At 50.5% G+C, this 21,890-nt stretch overlaps 1 protein-coding gene across 4 annotated transcripts; it reads right to left on the reverse strand.

Moving 5' to 3' along the window:
- Positions 1–667: 667 nt before the first annotated feature.
- NCLN (nicalin) lies at positions 668–19,008 on the reverse strand. 4 transcript variants are annotated; one of them, XM_077332124.1, is made up of 15 exons: positions 18,637–19,008; positions 14,970–15,160; positions 13,461–13,605; positions 10,347–10,441; positions 9,536–9,616; positions 8,525–8,628; positions 8,349–8,437; positions 7,965–8,104; positions 6,097–6,287; positions 3,909–3,996; positions 3,762–3,800; positions 3,485–3,645; positions 2,884–2,937; positions 2,077–2,155; positions 668–1,217 (listed from the first exon to the last, which is right to left on the reverse strand). In XM_077332124.1, the coding sequence occupies exons 1-15, from the start codon at positions 18,821–18,823 to the stop codon at positions 1,158–1,160; spliced, it is 1,704 nt and encodes a 567-aa protein (XP_077188239.1). In that variant the 5' UTR covers positions 18,824–19,008; the 3' UTR covers positions 668–1,157. The 4 variants fall into 4 exon arrangements, with proteins under 4 accessions (XP_077188239.1, XP_077188241.1, XP_077188238.1 ...); XM_077332126.1 differs by having other exon boundaries at positions 6,109–6,287; positions 18,637–19,007; XM_077332123.1 differs by having other exon boundaries at positions 3,485–3,648; positions 18,637–19,007.
- Between the last annotated feature and the right edge of the window lie 2,882 nt (positions 19,009–21,890).

Raw genomic sequence — 21,890 nt, forward strand, 5'->3', positions numbered from 1 at the left:
TTCAAACAGTCTTCAATCAGGCCGAGATAAGCTTTAGGAACATCCTTTTCCACATCCTCTTCAAGTCAAGCTCTGCCCTGTCAACTGCTTCCATTTTTCCTTTGGATACTTTCCTGAGGTAGTTAGCTGATGCTTGCAGGGTCTGCGGGATTCCATCTGCGCAACAGCCACCTTGCTTGCCAAGGACTTTGAGCCCAGAGGAAAGATCAATCAACACAGCCATGGGGCTCGATTTCCCACCAACAGACCATGGGGGCTGTGCTTTCTTCCTCACACCCTGAGATTTCCTGATGCTGGGGCGAGTGGGGGAGAACTTGCTTGCGTTCAGGACAGCAAAAATCATGTTACAAATGCACAATGAAACAAGGCAGGAAGAAGAGGGGTGGGTGGGTTTCCAAATAGGGTTGTGTGCTTCAGCCGCCAAAGCAGCCATTCCAGCTTGAAGCAGCCAGCAGCACAACCCTATTTCCATGTGAGCCAACCTAAAAGAAAAGCATCCTAACGGCACTGCAGAGGATTAGTGTGCCTCTTCCCTTCCTTCCCGTGATTGGCAAGTAGCTGCCAGGCAACAGCCGTCCTATCTGCCTACCCGTCACAGAGAGCAAAGCCACGGAAGAAACTCCCAACACCGTCCACACCAGGCAACTCATGAAATTAGTCCACATACTGAAGGAAGAAACCTCTTAGTAGTCCTTTAATTTATATGTGCACTTAAAAAAAAAAACCCAACACAATGTCCCCCACGGTACCCTTCCAAGTCCTCTCTCTTCTGCCAGGCAGGCCCCCAAACCTGGCCCCCAGTGTCTGCCCCCAAACCTGGGACATATGGCACAGTTCACCCGCTTCTGGTTCAGCAGCTTCACAAAAACGGAACTGTCTTGTTCACAGAAAGATTCCCAAGGGGGAGGAGAGCATCCCCATGCTTTACCCATCTGGGAGGAGTGGAGATGTATCGGTGGGTAGCCCTGGGAAAGAGGCTTGCAGAATGCAAAGAGTGGAAGGGCATTCTGGATTCGAGCCTCTTCTCCCTTTCCAGTGTGGTGGAGGGGAGGTGGGAAGCAAGGATGGGTGGCGGTTGCAGCATCCGATGCGGTAGAAGATGGTTAGGAGGGGGTCCCCCCCTCTGACAGCTCAGCTCGGAAAGGAGGAAGATCGGGTCACTGCTGCTTGGATTTGAGGGACAGCCTCTGTACCAGCTTGTAAAGGAGACCGAAATGCTAGGAGGCAAGCGATAGACATCAGATGAGTGCAAACTCCATCTCCTAATGGACAACCAACTCCCCACCCCAACCCCGGATACATTTGCCAGTTGTCTGGAACCAGCAATGGCCTGGCTCAAGCAGTCACCTGAAACTCAACCCTTCCAAGATGGAGGTCCTGTGGCTGGGGAGGAAGGGTTCAGATCAGGAAGCGCGTCTCCCTAGCCTGGGCGGGGTGCAGTTGGAGATCACACCTCTAGCTAGGAATCTGGGGGTGACCTTTGATGCCTCCCTTCCTAAGGAGGTTTGGGTCATGCAGACAGCCAAGCTGGCATTTTTCCACCTATGCCAAGTAAGGCTACTATTTCTCTACCTGTCCCTGGAACTCCTAGTCACTGCGATCCATGCAACGGTCACCTGTAACTTGCTCTACACTGGCCTGCCCTTATCCTTGACCTGGAATTGTAGCAGGTTCTGCGGAAGGGCCTTCTTCACAAGAGTGGCAGTGACCTTGTGGAACAGCTCCTGGCCCCAGGGCTTTACCACAGGTGGCTTAAAGATGGAATTAGACAGGCCCCAGGAGAGGAGAGGTGCAACGAAACACAATTACAGTTATTTCAGATAAATGCAGCCTCCACAATCAGACGCACACTACTAACGAATACTAATAACTGTGTGGCAAGAGATATGGTGAGGAGGAGGGCAGCAAATGTGACTCCCTGTGCTGAACCCAGGAGTTGGTGCCCAAGGACAGGCAAACCCATGTTCCCACTCGCGGTGCTCAGGTCTGTCCCTAGACGCCAGAAACTCTGAAGCCCCACCTCCGAGCCCCACCTCTTCTCTACACTTCCCCAGTGCTGTCACCCTTTCCACTCACCTGGACTGCGACGTAGGCCACGCCAAGGTAGGCTGCTATGCAGAGTGCCAGGAGAAGGTCAAAAATGGCAGGCTTGACCCTGAAACACCAAAATCACCCATGTCCATAAGCCATTACAGAGCCTTCAGCAAGGTCTCCACTTCTGCTACCTCAAAAAAAGGGGAACTAGGTGAAACAAAATGAATTCAAGTTCCAGAAGAGGAGTCTGTACCCCTGAACTATTTCCCAAGGCAGCTACATCCAAAGGAGACCAGTTGCCTGGAGGCAAGGTCTACTTCACTTGCTCCTTACAGAGACAAGATCTGTTGTCCAGTTCTACCACCATGGATTCTAACAGCAGATAGACCAGTTGCCCCTTCCCAGGGTATCTGATCTTCCTCAAAGAGATCAGTTCCTCTTCTAGAAAGCAAAAGATCCATCCTTGGATCAGAACATATTCAGGATGCTCTGCAGAGGCCTACCGGCCCCAAATGCACACCTGCTTCCTTAGTATGGGCTGACCCCAAAGGAGGCTATCTGAAATGATGAATGGCCCGGTTTATGAGCCAGAAATTAGAAGTCCAGGGGAGCTATGAAGGGCTCCAAGCCCAGTGGCCAAAGCACCTCTTGCACCACAAGGAGGAGGAGGAGAACTGATAGAACTTCTCAGCCAACTGCTTCCATGGCTCGGATGGGGAGATGGCAGGACCTGTTCCTCAGTTCTCATTCCATGAGGATTCACAGCTCCCCCAACCCACAAGCCCCAAAACCCAGCAGAGCAAAGCAGCCCTAAAGTATCAGCGGCTGTGAGGATGACAACCCACTAACCTGTACGCATTCATCATTTGCTTGAGCTGGTCATAGAAGACGAACTCTGGGTCCCTGTTTGGTGAGAGAGGGAATGATTACATTTCAAATGCAATTTTAATGCTCAGAAGGGCGAAATCATGTCATTAAGTTGTGCCTAGTCTGCCAACCAGCAGGGAGCTATTAAACTGGCAGGCCCTGAAGAATGAGCTGGGGACCCTCCACATGTGCCAAGTGCAAAGTCTGACCCCTCCAAAAATCCGCATCTCAACCCCTCAAGGGACAAGGAAGCCTTCTGGCGAAATCTTGGCTTTACAACTCCTCTACGGGTCAAAGAAGCCTTAGAAACTCAATCCAAAGAAGGAAGAGGCCACCCCTACCCAGTGAGCATGCACAGCATTAAGAGATCCAAGAGCTTTCCAAGGCACTGCTTGCTTCTTCAGTCACATACGAAGTGGGCAGTGACTCAGGAAAGCTCATCCCCTGCCATAAGTGTGCTCCTGGGCCTCTTGGTCTTTTTGCCGGCTACAGGCAGACTAACACAGCCACCTGTCTTGATCCGGCTGACCTAAGGCGGAGATCTGAACTCTGGGCCGCGGGGTCCAACTCCTCCCTCACTCACCGCTTGTCAGCCTTCACGTGGTGCTGCTTGACGTCTTTCAAGTATCGGCTCATGTAGTATTCGAGGGTGCTGATGAAGGTGCCCTCCTTGTCGACCAGCTGAGCGGCCCTTGGCTGGCTGGTGAGCCAGTCCATCACTGACGCCATCTGCTCCTGCTGGATCTGCTGCACAAGCAACCAAGAGGAGCAGAGAGAACACGTCGGGCTGTTCCAGGGGTCGGAGCCCACTCGGCCACACACCCTGCCCCTCCTGACTGGGCACCTCTGCGCACACTTACCATCTGTTCTGTGAAGACCTGGAGGTCAGCAGGAACCCCCTGGAGAGAGAGGGAGAGAAGAGGCATGATGGGGAGGAGCCAGTGGGGGCCAGGACAAAGCAGCCCCAGAGCACTGGGAAGAAGAGGGATGGAGGGAGAGAGGCTGACCTTTTCCGTGAGGTTGTAGATCACCCTCGTCAAGGCCTCAACGACTATCCGAGTGTTGCGGGTCAGGACTCGGGAGTCTACTCGGGCCCTGCCAAACAGACAGCTGTGTCAGAGCACCCCTTCTCTGGTGGGTCACCTCTCCATCCATGCAAGCAAGGCTAACATCTCCAGAGGGACATTCTGACTTCCTTCCCAAGACTACAAATTGGAACAGGATCAGAGGTCCATTCCGCTTGCACAGGGATATTTCCCCTCCCAGGGCAAGGAGGCTTCCTTCCCCCCAAAGGAAAGCGTCACTGCAAGTGGACCCATCCTGCAGCTGCCGCTTCTTTCTGCGCCATTCGCTCAAGACCACATCAAGCTGAGGGTAGGGGAGGCGGACTCCTCAGCCTTCACAGAAAGGGACCCAAGGCCAGGAGAGGAAGAGGCCAAAGAGCACACCAGCCAAGCAGTTGTCCTTCTGCAACTGCCCATCGCAGTGGATGCAGCTCTGCTTGGCAGTTCAGGGGATAACTGGGGAGGACTTTCTGAACTCATCCACAAGCTATGCAGTGACTATCAGCTTAGATTTCTTCCTTGCTTTTTTTGAAAGGCAGAGCGCTAGCACTGCAAGTGACACAGAATCAAATGCCTACTCCCCCTTAACATTCACTGGATGACACTGGGTTCCTCTTTCTCCCCTGGCCTAATCTATCACACAGGATAGGGCAATGTGCAAACAATGTACACCAGCATGTCCAAATTAGTATTTTTTTAAAATGTCCTTCCTCTGTATTCTACCTTATTCCCCAAAGTACAAGGGCCCAATCCTTCTCTCCTGCATTTTATCCTCACGGCAACCAAGTGACGTAAATCAGGCTGAGAGCATGTGACTGACTCAAGGCTGCCCAGTGACTTCCAAACCCTGATCTGGCAGATTCCAATCTAACACTCTTGACCACAACGCCACGCTGGCTCTCAAATGCAATAAAGAAAATCAAATCCGTTCCAGGGATCTTAAAGACTATTAGGCTTGGCAGAGTCTCTGTGCTCCAAGAGCCTATGGCCAAGTCCCAGGTGCTGCCAAGTCACTGTCCACGCAGATGTGTGCAGATGGCCAGCAGCCCAGTTGAGTCTCTTTTTAGATCCCATGGTATATCCCTGTGAACCCACATGAAGAAGCCTTATACTGAATCAGACTCTTGGTCCATCTGTGTCGCTAGTGTCTACTCAGGCTGGCAGGAGCTCTCCAGGGTATCAAGCTGAGGTCATGCATAGAGGAAGAGTTGGCTCTTTTATGCCGCTTTTCTCTACTCGAAGGAGCCTCAAAGAGGCTTACCGTCGCCTTCTCTTTCCTTGCCCCACAACAGACACCCTTGTGGGGTGGGTGAGGCTGAGAGAGCCCTGATATTACTGCTTGGTCAGAACAGCTTTATCAAGGCTGTGGCGAGCCCAAAATCACCCAGCTGGCTGCACGTGGGGTAGGAACGGAGAATCAGAAGTAGAAGAGGAGCTGGTTCTTATATGCTACTTTTCTCTACCCAAAGGAGTCTCAAAGCAGCTTAGTCACTTTATCAGTGCTGTGGCAAGCCCAAGGTCACCCAGCTGATTGCATGTGGAGGAGGAGTGGGGAATCAAACCCGGCTTGCCAGATTAGAAGTCCGAACTCCTAACCACTACACAAAGCTCCTGCAAGATCCTTTTAACTAGAGATGCCAGAAGCTGAACCAGGACTTCTGCATGCAAAGCAGAGGCTCTGCTACTGAGCTACGCTCTCCAATATGCTCACAGTAGCTCTGTAGACCAGCTAAAAGCTCCAACCTGCATAGTCCAGGCAAGCCTGATCTCATCAAATCTCAGAAGTTAAGCAGGGTCAACCCTGGCCAGGTTTGGGATGGAAGACCTGTGAGGAACACCAGGGTCATGACGTAGAGGCAGGCAATGGTAAACATCTTTTAAATGCCTCTTGCCAGGCTGCCACACAGTTCTAGGCTCTCCTGGCTATACGATACACATGCCAGACAAAAATAATAAATACCAGCTAACACAGCCAACTAAGTGCTCAGAAACCCAAGCTCCGCTATTTCACTCTTCTAAGGCTCCCATGGAACAAAGGGCAGTCAGCACAAAACGACACAACCCCCCCCCCCCCACACACACACACAAATACATCCCACCACCGCCTAAGCTCTTAGCGCAGCCTTCTCACCCAGCTGCTGACCTCACATCCATGATGCTGTTGCGCGGGCCGTCGCGATGGCTCTCCAGGTGGGAGACCGTGAAGGCCGGCAGGCGGCGGATGGCGAAGCGCTCATGCTCCCAGGCCAGCATGTCTTCGGCAAGGTTGATCTTTTTGTGCACCATGGAGAACTTCACTTCCGGGAACTGGCTGGCAACTACCTGAAGCAAGGGATTACAGCCACGAGAGTTACGGCAGCCACCTGCCTGCCTCTACCACCCTCTAGCAGGGGTGGCCAAACTGTGGCCCTCCAGATGTCCATGGACTACAGTTCCCATGAGCCCCCGCCAGCGCTGGCAGGGGCTCATGGGAATGGTAGTCCATGGAGGGCCACAGTTTGACCACCCCTGCTCTAGATCCACAAGCAGGAAACAAGGCAGCCCTTGGCACTTGAGGGGCAACAATGAGATAACCTTTTGGAACTCCTTCCCCACTGGGAGACCTCCGGATGCCGCCTGGGTTTTGGCCACTGATCTGACCTGGCTCCTCTTATGTTATTGAGAGGGCAGAAAACAGATATATAAATTGCAAAAAATAAATAAAAACAAAAAAGGCAGGTTTTTTTATTGTGTACTGGCTGACTACCTCCTCCTCTGCCCACTGACTCACCTTCCTCCTGTGAGCCAAAACCTGAATCAAGGACCCTTTAACTCCTTATTCTCCAGGGCAAACAGCAACTGCCTCTTCCACGCTCTCCAGCCACCATGCATCTCAGCTCCCACACGCCTGAGCACCCAATCAAAGGGGAGTTTGAACACATTCCCCAGCTTTTGCATAGGACAACATGAGTTCTTGGGTGCAGGCCCCCTGCTGGGGGCCAGAAGGGGCCCCCTCAAGAGGCACCCTAGGTCCTATTGCTTCCCCCCTCCCCCCACATACACTTCTGCTACCAATACTGAAACCAAAAATTGCTATCCCTCATATACACACAAGCCACAATCTCTTTTTAGGCTTTTAAAGCCACCTTCTAACAGAACATGTGTACTCTGCCCAACCAGGGACTTTGCAGTTTTTAGTGGCTCCAGAGGGAGAAGACACACCCAAAGAGCTCAGCTTGAAAGAGGAGCACTCAAGAGGACATCCCCCTCCCTACACTGATTCAACAAGAAGCCTCCTCCTGGGCTGGGCTTCCCTTTTCTGCACTGCTGCCCACTCAGCAGCTGTGCTTTACATGTTATCAGCCACCCCTTTGTGCAAGGAAACTTCAAAATGGAGGAACAGGAATCTTCAGAATGCTCCAAGATCTGCAAAAACAGGGAGGCATCAAAGCACTGTGTGTGCAAGTGGTGCATTTCTGTGGCCTGTGCTGCTGAGTCACAGCCGACTTAAAGCAAGCCTACACGGTTTTCAGGGCAAGAGATGGACACAGGTGGTTTGCCATTACCTGCCTTGGCACAGCAACCTGGGGCTTCTGGCCCCACCTGTGGACCTCCTGATGGCCACAGCCTGACACAGAGTGCTGGACTGGATGAGCCATTGGCCTGACCCAACAGGGCTTCTGTAAGGTTCTTATGTTCCTTGGTAGTCTCTGATCCAAGTACTAACCAGGGCTTAATGCTTACCTTCAGAGTCTGATGAGCTGGGGCTAGCCCGGGGCACCCACATCGGGGTGCCAAAATGTTAGCATAGTGATATTCAAGCGCTTCCATGCTTATTTAACCACCAGCAGGTGGCACCAGTGCTTTACCAAACTGATTACAAAGAGGCTGTAAAGGCCCTTTGCTCAGCATCCCAGAATGTTGTGCCAGGCAGATGCCCTGCTGCTTTGCAGACAGTCCAGAGCTGAGCTGTTGCTGCTGCCACCTCCAGAGCATAAAGCTGACCCTGAATCCCCTTACCAGTTCCAGCTCCTTCAGAAAGGCATGCTGAAGGGTCCCCTCCTTAGGAGGCTTGGAGACATGCAAGTGAAGGCTGTTCCCTCTGCCCAGAGTGTCCAAGCAGAGGACAAAAGCCACGTTGTCCTGCAGCAAACTGGAATCTGAAACAGAAGCGGTTACAGAAATGAAACCACCGTGGCCCTGCAGGAATCATGTGTGCGTGCTCAAAAGAAGGCGGCTTCTCAGCATGGAGCAGCCCACAGGGTGTACCTGGGAGCCATGACGGAGGTCCAGCAGCCAGCTATTTTCTTGGTGCCAGGTCCAAGGCTGTAGCTCACCCTCCAGCCTTTTCTACTGTGCTTCCCCACCCTGAGCAGATAGGAAGTAAAGTAAATCGTGCCATACCCGTGTGGTCCAGGTTGTCCTCCAGCCACCTCTTTGTCCCTTGGTAGTTAAACTTGCCGCCTCCAGATGCAAAGAACAGCAGGTTGTACCTGCACATGTGGGGGAGAGGAGGGTTAGATGGGCAAATGCACTCTCCACTGGCCTCCAAAAACAGAAAAGCAGTTACTCTTTCTTACCCAGCATGGGTCCGTTTGTAGGTGTAGAGGCGAGAAAACAGCCTGGCCAGTTCTAAGAGCACTGCGACTCCACTGCCATTGGAGTCAGCGCCATGGGAGAGCCACTGTGGGGGGAAAGAAGAGAGAAAGTAAGGCTAACAGGGCAAGACTTGGGGGCGAAGGACAATGAAGGACAGGGCCAAAACTCAACACAGGCGAAACTGTATCATCTCCCTATGTAAAATGCACCACTGGCTGCCAGCCATCAGCCACACAAGCAGAAGAATCCCTTTTCTATCTTTTAAAAAGTGTTTTCTACACTTGATTAGTAGGAGTTACATCAGAGACAGTCTTCCTGTTGCCGATAATTCATGCAAATGTTGTTATATGTTTATGCCTTCCCTAGTGAGCTTCCTAGAGGCACCTAGGGGGCCAATTACATGCTTGTTAAATGGACCCAGGGGACTGGCCCTAGAAGTTCATTAGACTGGAATGACAAACACACACCTAAACTTCCAAAGGATCAGAAAAACTCAAGATGGCTCAAGCAGTCTGGCACATCCACTGGGCTGTACCACTGACCCCTCAACAGTCATTTTTATACTGCTACTACTGGGGTGAGAGAGGGGTAACAGGCAGGGCAGAGGGGGGAGAGGCGAAACAACCATCTTAATTAGCAGACCCTTCCCCCAGCAGGTGGCATTAACAAGTTTGAAAAAGCACTGCTTGATGGGCATCTTCCAAGACTAAACAGCATTGGATGCTTTAGGATGCTTAGGGCTAATCCTGCGTTGAGCAGGGGGTTGGACTAGATGGCCTGTATGGCCCCTTCCAACTCTATGATTCTATCAACCAGCATGCGGAGTCCTGCAGCCCATGTAGGACTCTGACAGAGAGCCTCTTGCCAAATACACAGGCCTACCAAGCAGGGCTGCTTAGCAGAAACAATCAAGGTGACTCCTCGCAAGTGGGCAAAAGGGCACCTGACAGAAAACACCAACAGGCCAGGGGGATTTGCCAAAGCCAGCATACCGGGGCCACACCAAAGGAATCATAATGAGCCACGATCACAACAGTAGGCAGGTCTTCTCCTCCCAGGCCAGTCAGCCGTCCCTAATGAGGAGAACAGAAGGTTAACCAAGGAAAATGCACCTCACCGCAAAACAAAGCCAGCCTGTCACACCCCAGGCAGACTCTGGGAGCATTTGGCTTACTCTTTCCTCCAGGATGCCCACCTGAGACCCTAAGCTTCAAAATTTCAGAATACGCAAAGGCTGTCCAATACAAAAGTTACATGAATAAGGTGGACAATGGCAAACCACCTCAGAACAATCTCTTGCCTTGAAAGCTTCATGAGGAGCTGCCATTAAGTCAGCTGAGAATTAACAGCTCCTTCCACCACCCCCTGGCCCTGCTCGTTGTAACATCTGCAGCTTACGGATTTTGTTCAATTTCTATTGTCCCTGTTTCTGATGAAAGACAGGGTATACATTTTTATAATAAGAGAAGCAGAGCTTTTTTGTACCCTGCTTTTCACTACCCAAAGGAGTCCCAAAGAAGTTTGCAAACACCTGCTTTTCACTACCCAAAGGAGTCCCAAAGAAGTTTGCAAACACCTGCTTTTCACTACCCAAAGGAGTCCCAAAGAAGTTTGCAAACACCTATTCCCTTCCTCTCCCCACAACAAACACCCTGTGGTGTGGAGAAAGAGTGGAAAAATCAAACTTGGTTTTCCAGATTAGAGGCAGCCACTTTTAACCACTTCACCACACTGGTTCTCAAAGGAAATGAAGACAGCACCTCTGCAGAGCGGGCCACACCATGCAAACTCTCCCGCACTCACCTCCACACTGGTGATCTGCCAGTCACTGATGGCTTTGCTCTGGGCCCCGCTCGTGACCATCTGGAAGCCGTTGGCGGTGGCTGTGTGCAAGAGAACTGGGGGGGGGGGGACACAATCACTGTTCAGTCTTACAGGGAATACCCACATTCCCAAAAGATCCAGAGAAAGAATCCAAAGTAGCCAGTAAAAGACAAGTGGGGGGGGCATGATTTGAGTGATCTGAATGGAGGCCGGACCCTAGCCTACCCAGCCAAGGGGCTGTGAGGGACCAAAGAGAGGAGGGGAGCAGCACAGTGAGTTTGCTCTGAACTGAAAGCACAGGCAAGCCTGATCTTGCTGAAACTCTGAAGAAAAGCAGGGTCAGTTCTGGTTAGTATTTGGATGGGAGACCACCAAGGAATATAGGTCACTGTGGAGGTCATGGTAAACCAACTCTGACTGATTCCATTGGGGTTGCCATGAGTGGCCTGCAGCTTGATAGCACTTTCCACCAATGTCTTGTTAGTTTCATACAATAGCAACAGCCACTCAGTCATAAAAGCATTCCAGACTTCCTCCCCTCTTTCATTTCTTCCTCACTGCAGCCCTCTGAGGGAGGTTTGTTTCAGGGAGAGCCCAGCCCCAAGTCACCCACTGGGCTTCATAGCTGACCACAGTTTTGCACTTGAGCCTTCTTGGAAGTCTCTGTCCAGCCCCTGCTTGAAGATGGCCAGTGAGGAGGAGCTCCCCACCTCCTCAGGCAGCCCATTCCACTGCTAAACTAGACTCATAGAATCCTAGAGTGGGAAGGGGCCACGCAGGCCATCTAGTCCCACCCCCTGCTCAATGCAGGACCAGCCTCAAGCATCCAGGATAAGTCTCTGTCCAGCTGCTTAATGGCCACCAGTGAGGGGGAACTCCCCACCTCCTTAGGCAGCCCATTCCACTGCTGAACTAGACTCATAGAATCCTAGAGTGGGAAGGGGCCACGCAGGCCATCTAGTCCCACCCCCTGCTCAAGGCAGGATCAGCTTCAAGCATCCAGGATAAGGATCTGCCCATCCACTGCTTGAGGACAGCCAGTGAGGGGGAGCTCCCCACCTCCATAGGCAGCCCCTTCCACTTCTGAACTAGACTCCTAGAATGGGAAGGGGCCACATAGGCCATCTAGTCCCACCCCCTGCTCAATGCAGGATCAGCTTCAAGCATCCAGAATAAGGATCTGCCCATCCACTGCTTGAGGACAGCCAGTGAGGGGGAGCTCATTCCACTACTGAACTAGACTCATAGAATCACTTAGTTGGAAGGGGACATACAGGTTATCCAGTCCCACCCCCCACTCAATGCAGGATCAGCCTCAAGTATCCAGAAGTATCTGTCCACCCACTCCTAAAAGGCTGCCAGTGAGGGGGAGCTCACCACCTTCTTAGGCAGACCATTCCACTGCTGAACTAGACTCAGAGAAACCAATGGGAAGACCCAGGAAGGCCATCTAGTCCAACCCCCTCTCAGTGCAGGATCATCCTAAAGCATCCAGGATATGGATCTGTCCAGCTGCTGTTTGAAGACGGCCAGTGAGAGGAAGCTCACCACTACTAAGGCAGCCTAATGCACTGCTGAAATACTGTGAAAAACATTTTATTGGTATCTAGCCAATATCATTCCTCATGTAGTTTAAAATCTACTGCTGTGGGTCTTAACCTGTGCTGCCAACAGGAACTGCTCCCTGTCTTCCTCTCTGACAACTTTTCAAATCATTAAGACAGCAATCCTGACCCTCTCAGCCTCTTCTCCAGGCTGAACAGTCCCAAGCCCCTCAAGCCTGTCCTCATAGGGCTTGGTCCCCAGGCCCTGGATCATCCTCCCCTCTCCTCTGCCCCCTCGTCAATTTTGTCCACGCCCTTTTGGAAGTGAGGCCTCCGCAACTGAACTCAGGACTTCAGGTGGGGTCTGACCAACGCTGTATACAATGACATCTTGTGATTTTGATGTGATGCCTCCGTTGATACAGCCCAAGACTGCATTTGCCTTCTTTACCACATCACACTGTCTGCTCATTATTTAGCTTACACACGTTCACACACACTGCTGCCCAGATGTGTCTCTCCAACCCAGTCTGCAGCCTTCTCATTTTTGTGACCCAGATGTAGAACTCTGCACTTCTTCTTACTGAATTGTATCTTGTTGAATTGTATTCTTATTGAATTGCATCTTATTCTCATAGATAGCTGCATTCTATGTACTGTGCAGATGATCCAAGTGATGTTTGCTTCTTGCTTTAAATATTGTAAAGGTAAAGGTATCCCCTGTGCAAGCACCGGGTCCTGTCTGACCCTTGGGGTGATGCCCTCCAGCATTTTCTTGGCAGACTCAATGCGGGGTGGTTTGCCACTGCCTTCCCCAGTCATTACCATTTTACCCCCCAGCAAGCTGGGTACTCATTTTACCAACCTCGGAAGGATGGAAGGCTGAGTCAACCTTGAGCCAGCTGCTGGGATCGAACTCCCAGCCTCATGGTCAGAGCTTCAGACAGCATGTCAGCTGCCTTACCACCCTGCACCAAAAGAGGCTCTTTTAAATATTATAGTCCCTAACAACTCACCCACCCACTGTGCAAAAAACTCAGGCTTCTCAATCATCTGACAGCCTGCAATGAAGAAAGAACTGCTGTTGGTTGGTTTAGGCTGAAATCCCAGGCAGCACACTTCAACCAGCTCAGTGGGACTTAGCCATGAACAAAAATGCTCAGGACTGCACTGCAAGTGGAGAAACAAGCAAGATGGGAAAAGAAGAGAGCCCAGCTACATATGGGGGTGTGCAGCAGAAAGCTCCCTCACATTCAAGAATGCCTGGCAGAGCCTGTCCAACACACAGCAATCCTTGGCCTTCATACTGCACAGTCGGCACAAAAGCATCAGAATTCAAAAGGAAGAGGGAACCCAAAGTGTTTAAACTGCCTTTCCAACAGAGAGCAGAGACACAGAATCCAAGCCGGCTGGGTCTGCATTTTGTACAAGCATGTTTTATCCTTGATTATGCTAAGGCTCTTTATATTAAAAAACACAGGAAGAAAGAGGAATGCCACACACCCCGATACATCCATTCCTAAGGAATGCAAGTCTCTGAGAGACCTACCTTCAGCAGCAGAGGCCGAACCTTGTGATGCAGAAGCTGCCTGGGTTTGTTCGTAGATAGAGAGAAGCTCGTCATCTTCCTCAGCAAAGTAGACCGGCACAATGGTCTCCATGGCTAGCATTTCAGGCTCTTTCTCCATGAATTGCTGAGGATTCAAGAAGACGTGCCAGGAGTCAGAGGAAAGAGATGGCTGCCTTGCAGCACACCTTTGCAAAACCGCCTTGTATTTAACAGGTGCAATGAAATGATCCTGTGACACCTGTACAGCCTACGCTGCCTCTGCTGCTCTTCCGTCTGCCGGGCTGACAAACAGCAGCCACGCCATTCCTCCGCACCTCAAGGAGCAAAAGCTGCCATCTTTGAAAAGGATGCTCTGCAATGCAGCGGCTAAGCACCGCAAACCTTGGTATGACCCCCTTTCTAGAACTTTCTTCTGCCAGACTCAGCAGGTGGCACACTGACAAGATGCCGATTCTCTGAAGGAGGGAGTCTTGCTTGCAGAATATTTGAAGCAGTCTGAACACTCCACAGCATAACTCAAAGGCAAACGTACAGACCTGCAAGTCAGGAATAGCACCAGCATCCTCACGGCCTTTCCTAAGCTTCCCAGGGTAGAACAGTGGTAAAATGTGGCAGGATCTTCCAGCGCTAACTTCACCCACCTGCACCCAACTGCTTGCCTACAGATCCAACAACAGCTGGGCAAACAACCAGCATGAATTCTCAGCTTCTAAGTCAGTAGTTTTCACACTTTATACTCTAAGCAGACTCTTCCCACATTAGCTCACTAGCCAAGGGGCTTCGCAGGTAGACTCTGTATCAGTCCATAAAAAGGTAAAGGTAAAGGTATCCCCTGTGCAAGCACCGAGTCATGTTTGACCCTTGGGGTGACGCCCTCTAGCGTTTTCATGGCAGACTCAATACGGGGTGGTTTGCCAGTGCCTTCCCCAGTCATTACCGTTTACCCCCCAGCAAGCTGGGTACTCATTTTACCGACCTTGGAAGGATGGAAGGCTGAGTCAACCTTGAGCTGGCTGCTGGGATTGAACTCCCAGCCTCATGGGCAAAGCTTTCAAGCGGCTGCCTTATCACTCTGCGCCACAAGAGGCTCTGTATCAGTCCATACGGAGTCACAATTGTTGCACAGGCCCAACAGCATACCCTAAAACTTTTTCTATTCTCCCTTAGCCAAGCATTGCAGGATAAATCTCGGATGTCTTTCAGGGTATCTGGTCTGCCCATACAGATCTTCTGACTGTGGAACCTCAGCACTGACTACAAACACAACACTTTTTTCAGCAGCTTAATATGACTGCGGACTGCTCAGCCCAAACTTCTAGCAAATGTTTTTTACAATCACACTTTTGAGTGACAGACTACCCAGGTTCCCCCCAAGGTGCAAACATCCCCTGTCCCAGATATAACCCCTGACAAACTGGGGAGGCAGCAGATTCAGCCATACTCCTATTGAGAAGACTTCCACTGCCGTGCTTCGAAATGGAGGCTTACCCGGATGACATCCTGAGGCACCGACGACATACTCTGCGGCAGGATGATCACCACAGCACCGGCTGACTGGCGGAGGGCCTTCTGGTACTGCTCATAGGAAAAATCCATTAGCCGCATCATCACGCAGCGCCGACTCAGCACGTCCGCTTCCACCGTGCGGGCCTCTGTGTTTAGCACAGCATTCCGAGTGCCTGGTGGGAACAAAGGAAAGCAGAATACAGAAAGGCATCACCAACATGGGCAAAAGTGCCTTGCCAAAAGACAGCAAAGCACAAAAAGCTGGGCAGACAACGTATCCCTAGGATAATGCCAAGTTCAGCAGGGTTTACATCAGAATTTGTCAGCAAGCCCATCCTCTCAACACTAAAAACGGGCCAGCAGGCTATGACTGTACCCATGTCAGCACAGAGCTATAGCCAGAGTTACAGCTTTGCTCTGAAGCTGCCAGCCAGTAAGGCCACATTTGCTAACAGCTCAGGGATTTTAATTGTGCTCTTGTTTTAGATGCTCCCTTTCAACAATTGTTCTACTACTACCAGCACTTATATACACTTTTCAGCTTACTATGCTGCTCTGACCATACGTCTTTATTAAAACGCCAACTTTGTGAAGAGGGAGAGGCCGTGGCTCATTGGAAGAGCACCTTTTCTGTATGTACAAAGTCCCAGGTTTAATACTATATGTAAGCAGCTAAAAGGATCATGGAGGAGGCAAGGTGAAAGACCTCTAGCTGATCCCTGGAAGAGCCGCTATCAGTCCGGGTAAATCATTATGACTCTAACAGACCAAAGTCAAATACAGCAGCCTGGGTTTATAATCCCGGGTTTCTCTGTTGCCCCAGTGTGTATGGTCATCAGCACATTTTTAAATGGGTAAGTGGCCCCTTGCTGAGAGAAAACATACAGGTTGCCAAAACGTTTCCTCCAACAGAGCAAAGAGCATCTCAAGCAGGGCGGAGGGGCATGGTTCCTATCTGCTTCAAAAGCCCCTCTAGGTTAGTCTCTTCTATAATAACTGCAATTCTAGAAATTTCACTAGAAATCAGATACTTCACAACCCAATCCACAGACATGCTCAGAGTGGAACATATCGCAAGAGTCACCTTTTGAGTGACCCTTATTCTTTCAACTGGCTGGGCAAAATGTCAAAGAAACTTCAAATTACGGGTCTGGACATCTCAGCCCTTAGCATGCAAGACAAAAGGACTATAACTAAAACTAATATTACGGAGACTAGAAGATCAGGATACCCAGATTCTGGGCTTCTCCAACAACAGTGTATGTTCTTCCCGCTTCTGGGATATTCCCTTAACATACAAATCCATGCTCATGTATCTCCTAATTTTGGAGACACACCAGTTAAGAAGAGCATTTCTAGTAGCTCGCTTCAACATCTTTCCCTCAAATGTCAAAGGTAGATTTTTGAAGATCCCTCCTCAGGAGAGATACATTTACATATCCTAGACACATTGAACCATATACTTCTGGTGTGTCCTAAGTTTGAAGTATATCGTTGGCCGTTAGCTAATTATCTGAAGAAATTGAAATTCAGCTGTTTTAATGAGAAGCACTGGATTAAAATGATACTAAATGTGAGGGACTCAGCAACTATTATAAAAATAGCGAAGTTTTTACTGGCAATTTTAAATGAAAATCTTTTACCATAGATTTTACATCTGGAACTGTTTGAAATTTTCATTTTATGCTTTGCAATTTTATGCCAATAAAGGTACTCTGACATATCACAAGAGTTACAGTGCTGTAGTGCCTAGAGCAGGGATCAACATGGTGCCTGAGAGTGCCCGGCAACTGATTTTAGGAAGTAGGTAGGGCCAGGTGGGGTTTAGCCCTTGGATTGGCTCTGCAGATTAAAAACAAACATCGCTCTGGCAGCAGCTGCAGAAGGTAAGCTGCAGCGGACATTCTGTGGTTGGCTTCATCACCAGTAGCAGCTATTTTGTGTTTGTGACCTCCATCCTGTATCAGAATTTTAAAGGTGCTCACAGACTCAAAAAGGAAGGGGAACTCTAGGCTATGGGGGCAGTCTAAGATTTGGAAGATCCCTTTCCCATTCAGCCAGGAAGCTCCCTGAGTAGCCTGGGACCAATCATACACTCCCTGCTGAACATCCCTCACAGAGCTGTTGTAAGGAATCAGTGGACATGGAGAGACCTACATGAGCTGCCTGGAGAAAGGGCAAAATAAAAAGGTGAAAGAGCTGAGTGGCTGGGGGTAGGAGAGTTACCAAACTAAGCAAACTTGGAGCTTAGTTAATACCAATAAAGTTTAATTCTGGGTGTAAGCTTTTGAAGCAGCACATACACACAGAGAGAAGTTCTACCCAGAATTAAACTTTTACATCTCAAGCTTCGTTCTGTTGCTTCAGACCAACATGGAAACCCACCTGAATCTCCCAAACTCAACAGACAGTTCCCAAACCTAGAGATAGGACTCATAAGCCTTCTTTCAATCAATCAATGAACACCGCTTGCTCACTTCTGCACACTGCTTGGTGTCCTTTCACCCCAGAGGAAGGATGTGGGTCACAAAGGAGTTCCCGGAGATATTCCCACAAAGTTGCGACACGTGTTCTGCTTGCCACACACTCACCTCAGCCCCTGCTCTTAAGCAAAGAACCAGTAAGACCGGCAGGACAGCCCCATAACACACGCCCTTTGCGATTACTAACAGGCAGATGTTTAAAAGCCATATAGATAGGGTACATAATCACTACCCTGGGTTTCCCATATGGGTAGGAGTTAACTTTTAATATATTTCTTACATTTGTTAAATATTTATTGGGTGATATGACCATATAAGGTTATGTTAACCTCTCCCCCCCAGGGCCAATGATGGGCCTGGAGGGGATGGGAAGGGGAGAGGCCCTGGGTGGGCATGTACACAGCTATGCTTCCCAGCTATGCATGATCACACTACTTCTGGGGTTTCTTGAAGTTTGAAGAATGTTTCACAGGTTCCTCAATGGTAAAAAAGTTGAGAAAGACATTTTAAAAGGTGCACCTCAATCATGCCTTTAACAAAATGGGGCCTGCCATGACAGGCGGACATATTTTGTTTAAAGGTTTGATGCGCATGAAAACACAAGCAGAGTTAATGGATTAAAACTGGTCAAGAGTCATATCAATTAACTCCTAGGCATACTTCACTGGGAGCCGGATCCACTACACTGTGAATGATTTACTCCAAGGGAAACCCACAAGGAACTGCATGGCAAGATGCAGGGGGCTCTAATCAGGCAGTCACGTTAACAGCAAGAAGTCCATGGACATTGCAACGCGGTTGAGAATTACAGACTTCTAAGCCCATTGATTTAAACAGGCTTAGAAGGGCCTAATCCTGTGGCTCTCCCGAGCACGTGGGAATTGCAGTCCACGGCCATCAGGAGAGACACAGTTTTGGCCACCCCCGTCTTTATTGAGAACAGCAACAGGCCCCTTTCCTGCCCACGAGCTCCTTGTGAGTCGTGAGGAGGAAAGCCACAGGCACGCGCAAGGTTTCTTCAACGAGAGGGGCTGCAAAACGCGCAGCACAGATCTTCAGTCCCCCTCGCGCAGGCAAAGGCTCCGCCCCCACCCCACCCCGGCCTACCCCGCAGGGCTGCTGTGAGGACAAGAGCCAGCCCCCCCCCCCGGGCCGGGGCGGCTCACCGTAGGGCTGCCCGCCGAGCTCGTACTGCTGCATGCGGTAGACGGTGAACTCGTGGGCGGCCGAGGCGGGCGGCGGGCCCAGCAGCAGCAGCAGGACGGCCGGCAGCACCAGCAGGAAGCTCAGCGGCAGGCACGAGGCCTTCAGCAGCACCGAGCCCAGCACCTCCTCGCCCGCCTCCTCCAGCATCGCGGCGGCCAGGGAGCGAAGGGCGGCCGGGCGGGTGGAGGCGCTTTGCTCGGCGGCTCCCTCAAAGCATCGCCTCAGCCAGCGCGAGACTGCCCGCAAGCCGGGCACGCCGGGAAATGGAGTCCGCCCTCGGCTCCCACAGCCCTGACGCGCCAAGCATGCTGGGAATCGGAGGCTTTCTCTCCCCCCCCCTTCCCGCAAGGGGCGATGGGAGAAAGCGGACCGCGCAGGAAAAACTATCGCTCTGCCCCAGGGGACGATGGGATATAGAGGTCGCGCCTCAGGCAGCCGCTATGCATACTGGGAGTAAGGATAAGGTTGTTTCCGGCAAGCAGGGAAGGGGAGGCCGATTGAGCTAACCTTGAGGACGCCCTGCCCCAGAGGCAGCTGGGAAATGCAGTCCATGTGCTGGGAGTGGGAGGCTTCTCTCGCGCTCTCTCTTGCCCTTCAAAGAGCTATAAGTCAACTGAATCAATGCATCCAAGCCCTCCAGAAGAGCCCTGCTGGGTCAGACCAGGGAGGATCCATCCAGTCCAGCCTCCCGTCTCACACAGGGGCCAGCCAGTTCCTCTGGAGGTCCAGCCACAGGGCAGAGAGGCCGAGGCCTTCCCTGATAAGAATATAAGAAGAGCCCTGCTGGGTCAGACCAGGGAGGGTCCATCCAGTCCAGCCTCCCGTCTCACACAGGGGCCAGCCTGTTCCTCTGGAGGTCCAGCCACAGGGCAGAGAGGCTGAGGCTTTCCTAAGAACATTAGAAGAGCCCTGATAGGTGGGCAGGTAGTTGTGAATTTCATGAATTTTGCAGGGGATTGGATTAGATGATTCTATGATTCATAGAATAATAGAGTTGGAAGGGACCTCATGGGTCATCTAGTCCAACCCCCTGCACTATGCAAGACATTCACAAACTTATCGCTCACCCACTGTAACCTGTCACCCCCGTGAGCCTTCACAGAATCAACCTTTCTGTCAGATGGCTATCTAGCCTCTGTTTAAAAATTTCCAAAGATGGAGAACCCACTACCTCCCAAGGAAGCCTATTCTACTGAGGAACGACTCTAACTTTCAGGAACGTCCTCCGGATATTTAGATGGAATTTCTTTTGAATTAATTTCATCTCATTGGTTCTGGTCCGTCCCTTTGGGGCAAGAGAGAACAACCCTGCTCCATCTTCTATATGGCAGCCTTTTAAATACAAAGATGGCTATCAGATCCCCTCTCAGTTGTCTCTTTCCCAGGCTAAACAGACCAAGCTCCCTCAACCTTTCCTCATATGTCTTGGTCTCCAAACCCCTCACCATCTTTGTTGCCCTCCTCTGGACACCCTCCAGTTTGTCTACATCCCTCTTCAACCAGGGTGCCCAAAACTGAACACAGTATTCTATTCAATGATTCTATGATAGCAATACTAGGGAGCAAAATATTTTCCCCTTCCTGTCTTCCATAGGAAAGAAAAAAATGGTTTAAATCAAGCCTCAACCCTTGATATTCCCAAAGGAAAGGTCTTTCTCCACACTACCCCAAACAAAATTAGTGGTTGAAAATCCTCAGCACAAATGCACATTGCTAAAGCCTGCCTTGCACCTCTTGTGTTAGTTTTCTCTGAAATAGTTTAGTCAGCCCTATTTCAAAAGCCAAAGGCATACTTGTTCTTTTGAGCCCAAGTGTGCTGCAAAATGTTTGCAGTCAGACCTCAAGAGTGGTGATCTACATCCTGGCTTGTCTCTCCTTTCAACGGCAGCCTGAAGCTGAACTGGATCTACTTGAATAAATGTGAGTTTTTACCTTTTACTTCTTGGAAGATTTGTTTACTGCACCCAGTATCACACTTCTACGACTGGGCAAAATTCTGCTGTTTTAAGCAAGTATCCAATCTAAATCTGTTCCACTTAATATTTCTGGTAAGGCCTAGGAGGAGGAGCTGGTCTCATGGCTTAAGTGCCACTCAGCGCTTAACACCCACTCAGGGCAGCTGTCCTACCCCTGAGTGCCTCCTCCTCCAAACGGCTTGCCTGTCTGTCTAATGGCCAGACAATTGCCTTCTTACCCCCACCCCTTCCTCCTTGCACTTCCCTCCAAGGCTCAGAGCCTGCAGATCCCTGCTGCATGAGAGGTGCCCCTGCCACTGAGTTCCCTTTCCAGGGGCTTCCAGCCTGCAGCCTTTCCAGGTGTTGAGGGGAGGGAAAGGCATCTGCAGAGTTCTTCCAACCCCCCCCCCCCAAATCTAGAATCCACTGTATTCCTGAATGCAATGGGCTTTGTCCCCAGTCCCTTGTAGTTAATAATGCTTTGCTTCAGTTCTGTTTTTTATAGATTTCGGGTGGTACAACCAAAATCCTACTTCATGGTTTACTGAAGGTTGCGTCTTTGAACTGTATTGACTCTTTCTGTGTGATCAGCCTTGAGTCCCAGTGGGAAAGTTGGACTATAGATAATGTAAATGAAACAAATAGCCATGGAGGGGAAAGAGACGGAAGGAAGGCAGAGGTATAGTAAGCCAATGTGCATGAGCATATATCCACTGCATTCAAAATGCACCTGCTCTCATCTGTCCCTTGCATAGAGTAACCCAAGTTTTCCAAAATGGGGACAGAAACATGAGGGACATCCCCACCCTAAGCTCCTTTTGGGAAATGCAAGGCTAAAAATGTACTAGATTGATATAGATTAGATCAGTGGTTCTCAACCTGGGGGTCGGGGCCCCTTTGGGTGTCGAATGACCCTTTCACAGGGGTCATGGCAGGGCAAGTAGCTTGGCTGGGGGGTGCCATCCACACAACAGCCTTGCAGGGTAGATCGAGTGTTCGTCTGTCTGGAGCAGTGTAAAGAGCAAGATCAGCATAGTGGGACAAGAGGCATTGGTCAGTTTGGGTTTAATTTCTGTGCAAGAACACTTGCATAATTTTATGGTTGGGGGTCACCACAACATGAGGAACTGCATTAAAGGGTCACAGCAGTAGGAAAGTTGAAAACCACGGGATTAGATACTAGGAAGAGTACAGGATACATGGATAAGGGGAATCCTATTCTCCACCCCTGGCTTGGATTGCTACAGTTAAAGGTAAAA

Source organism: Paroedura picta, chromosome 4, assembly GCF_049243985.1.
Source record: "Paroedura picta isolate Pp20150507F chromosome 4, Ppicta_v3.0, whole genome shotgun sequence".
NCBI classification, from domain to species: Eukaryota; Metazoa; Chordata; class Lepidosauria; order Squamata; family Gekkonidae; genus Paroedura; species Paroedura picta.

Coding starts and splice junctions, on each gene's coding strand:
- NCLN (XM_077332123.1), bottom strand. CDS start 18,823: ATGCTGGAGGAGGCGGGCGAGGAGGTGCTGGGCTCGGTGCTGCTGAAG. Junction 3,997..6,096: donor GATGTGAGGTCAGCAGCTGG/GTGAGAAGGCTG, acceptor TCTGTTTGGCAG/GGCCCGAGTAGACTCCCGAG. Junction 3,649..3,761: donor AGGTCTTCACAGAACAGATG/GTAAGTGTGCGC, acceptor TTGCTTGTGCAG/CAGATCCAGCAGGAGCAGAT.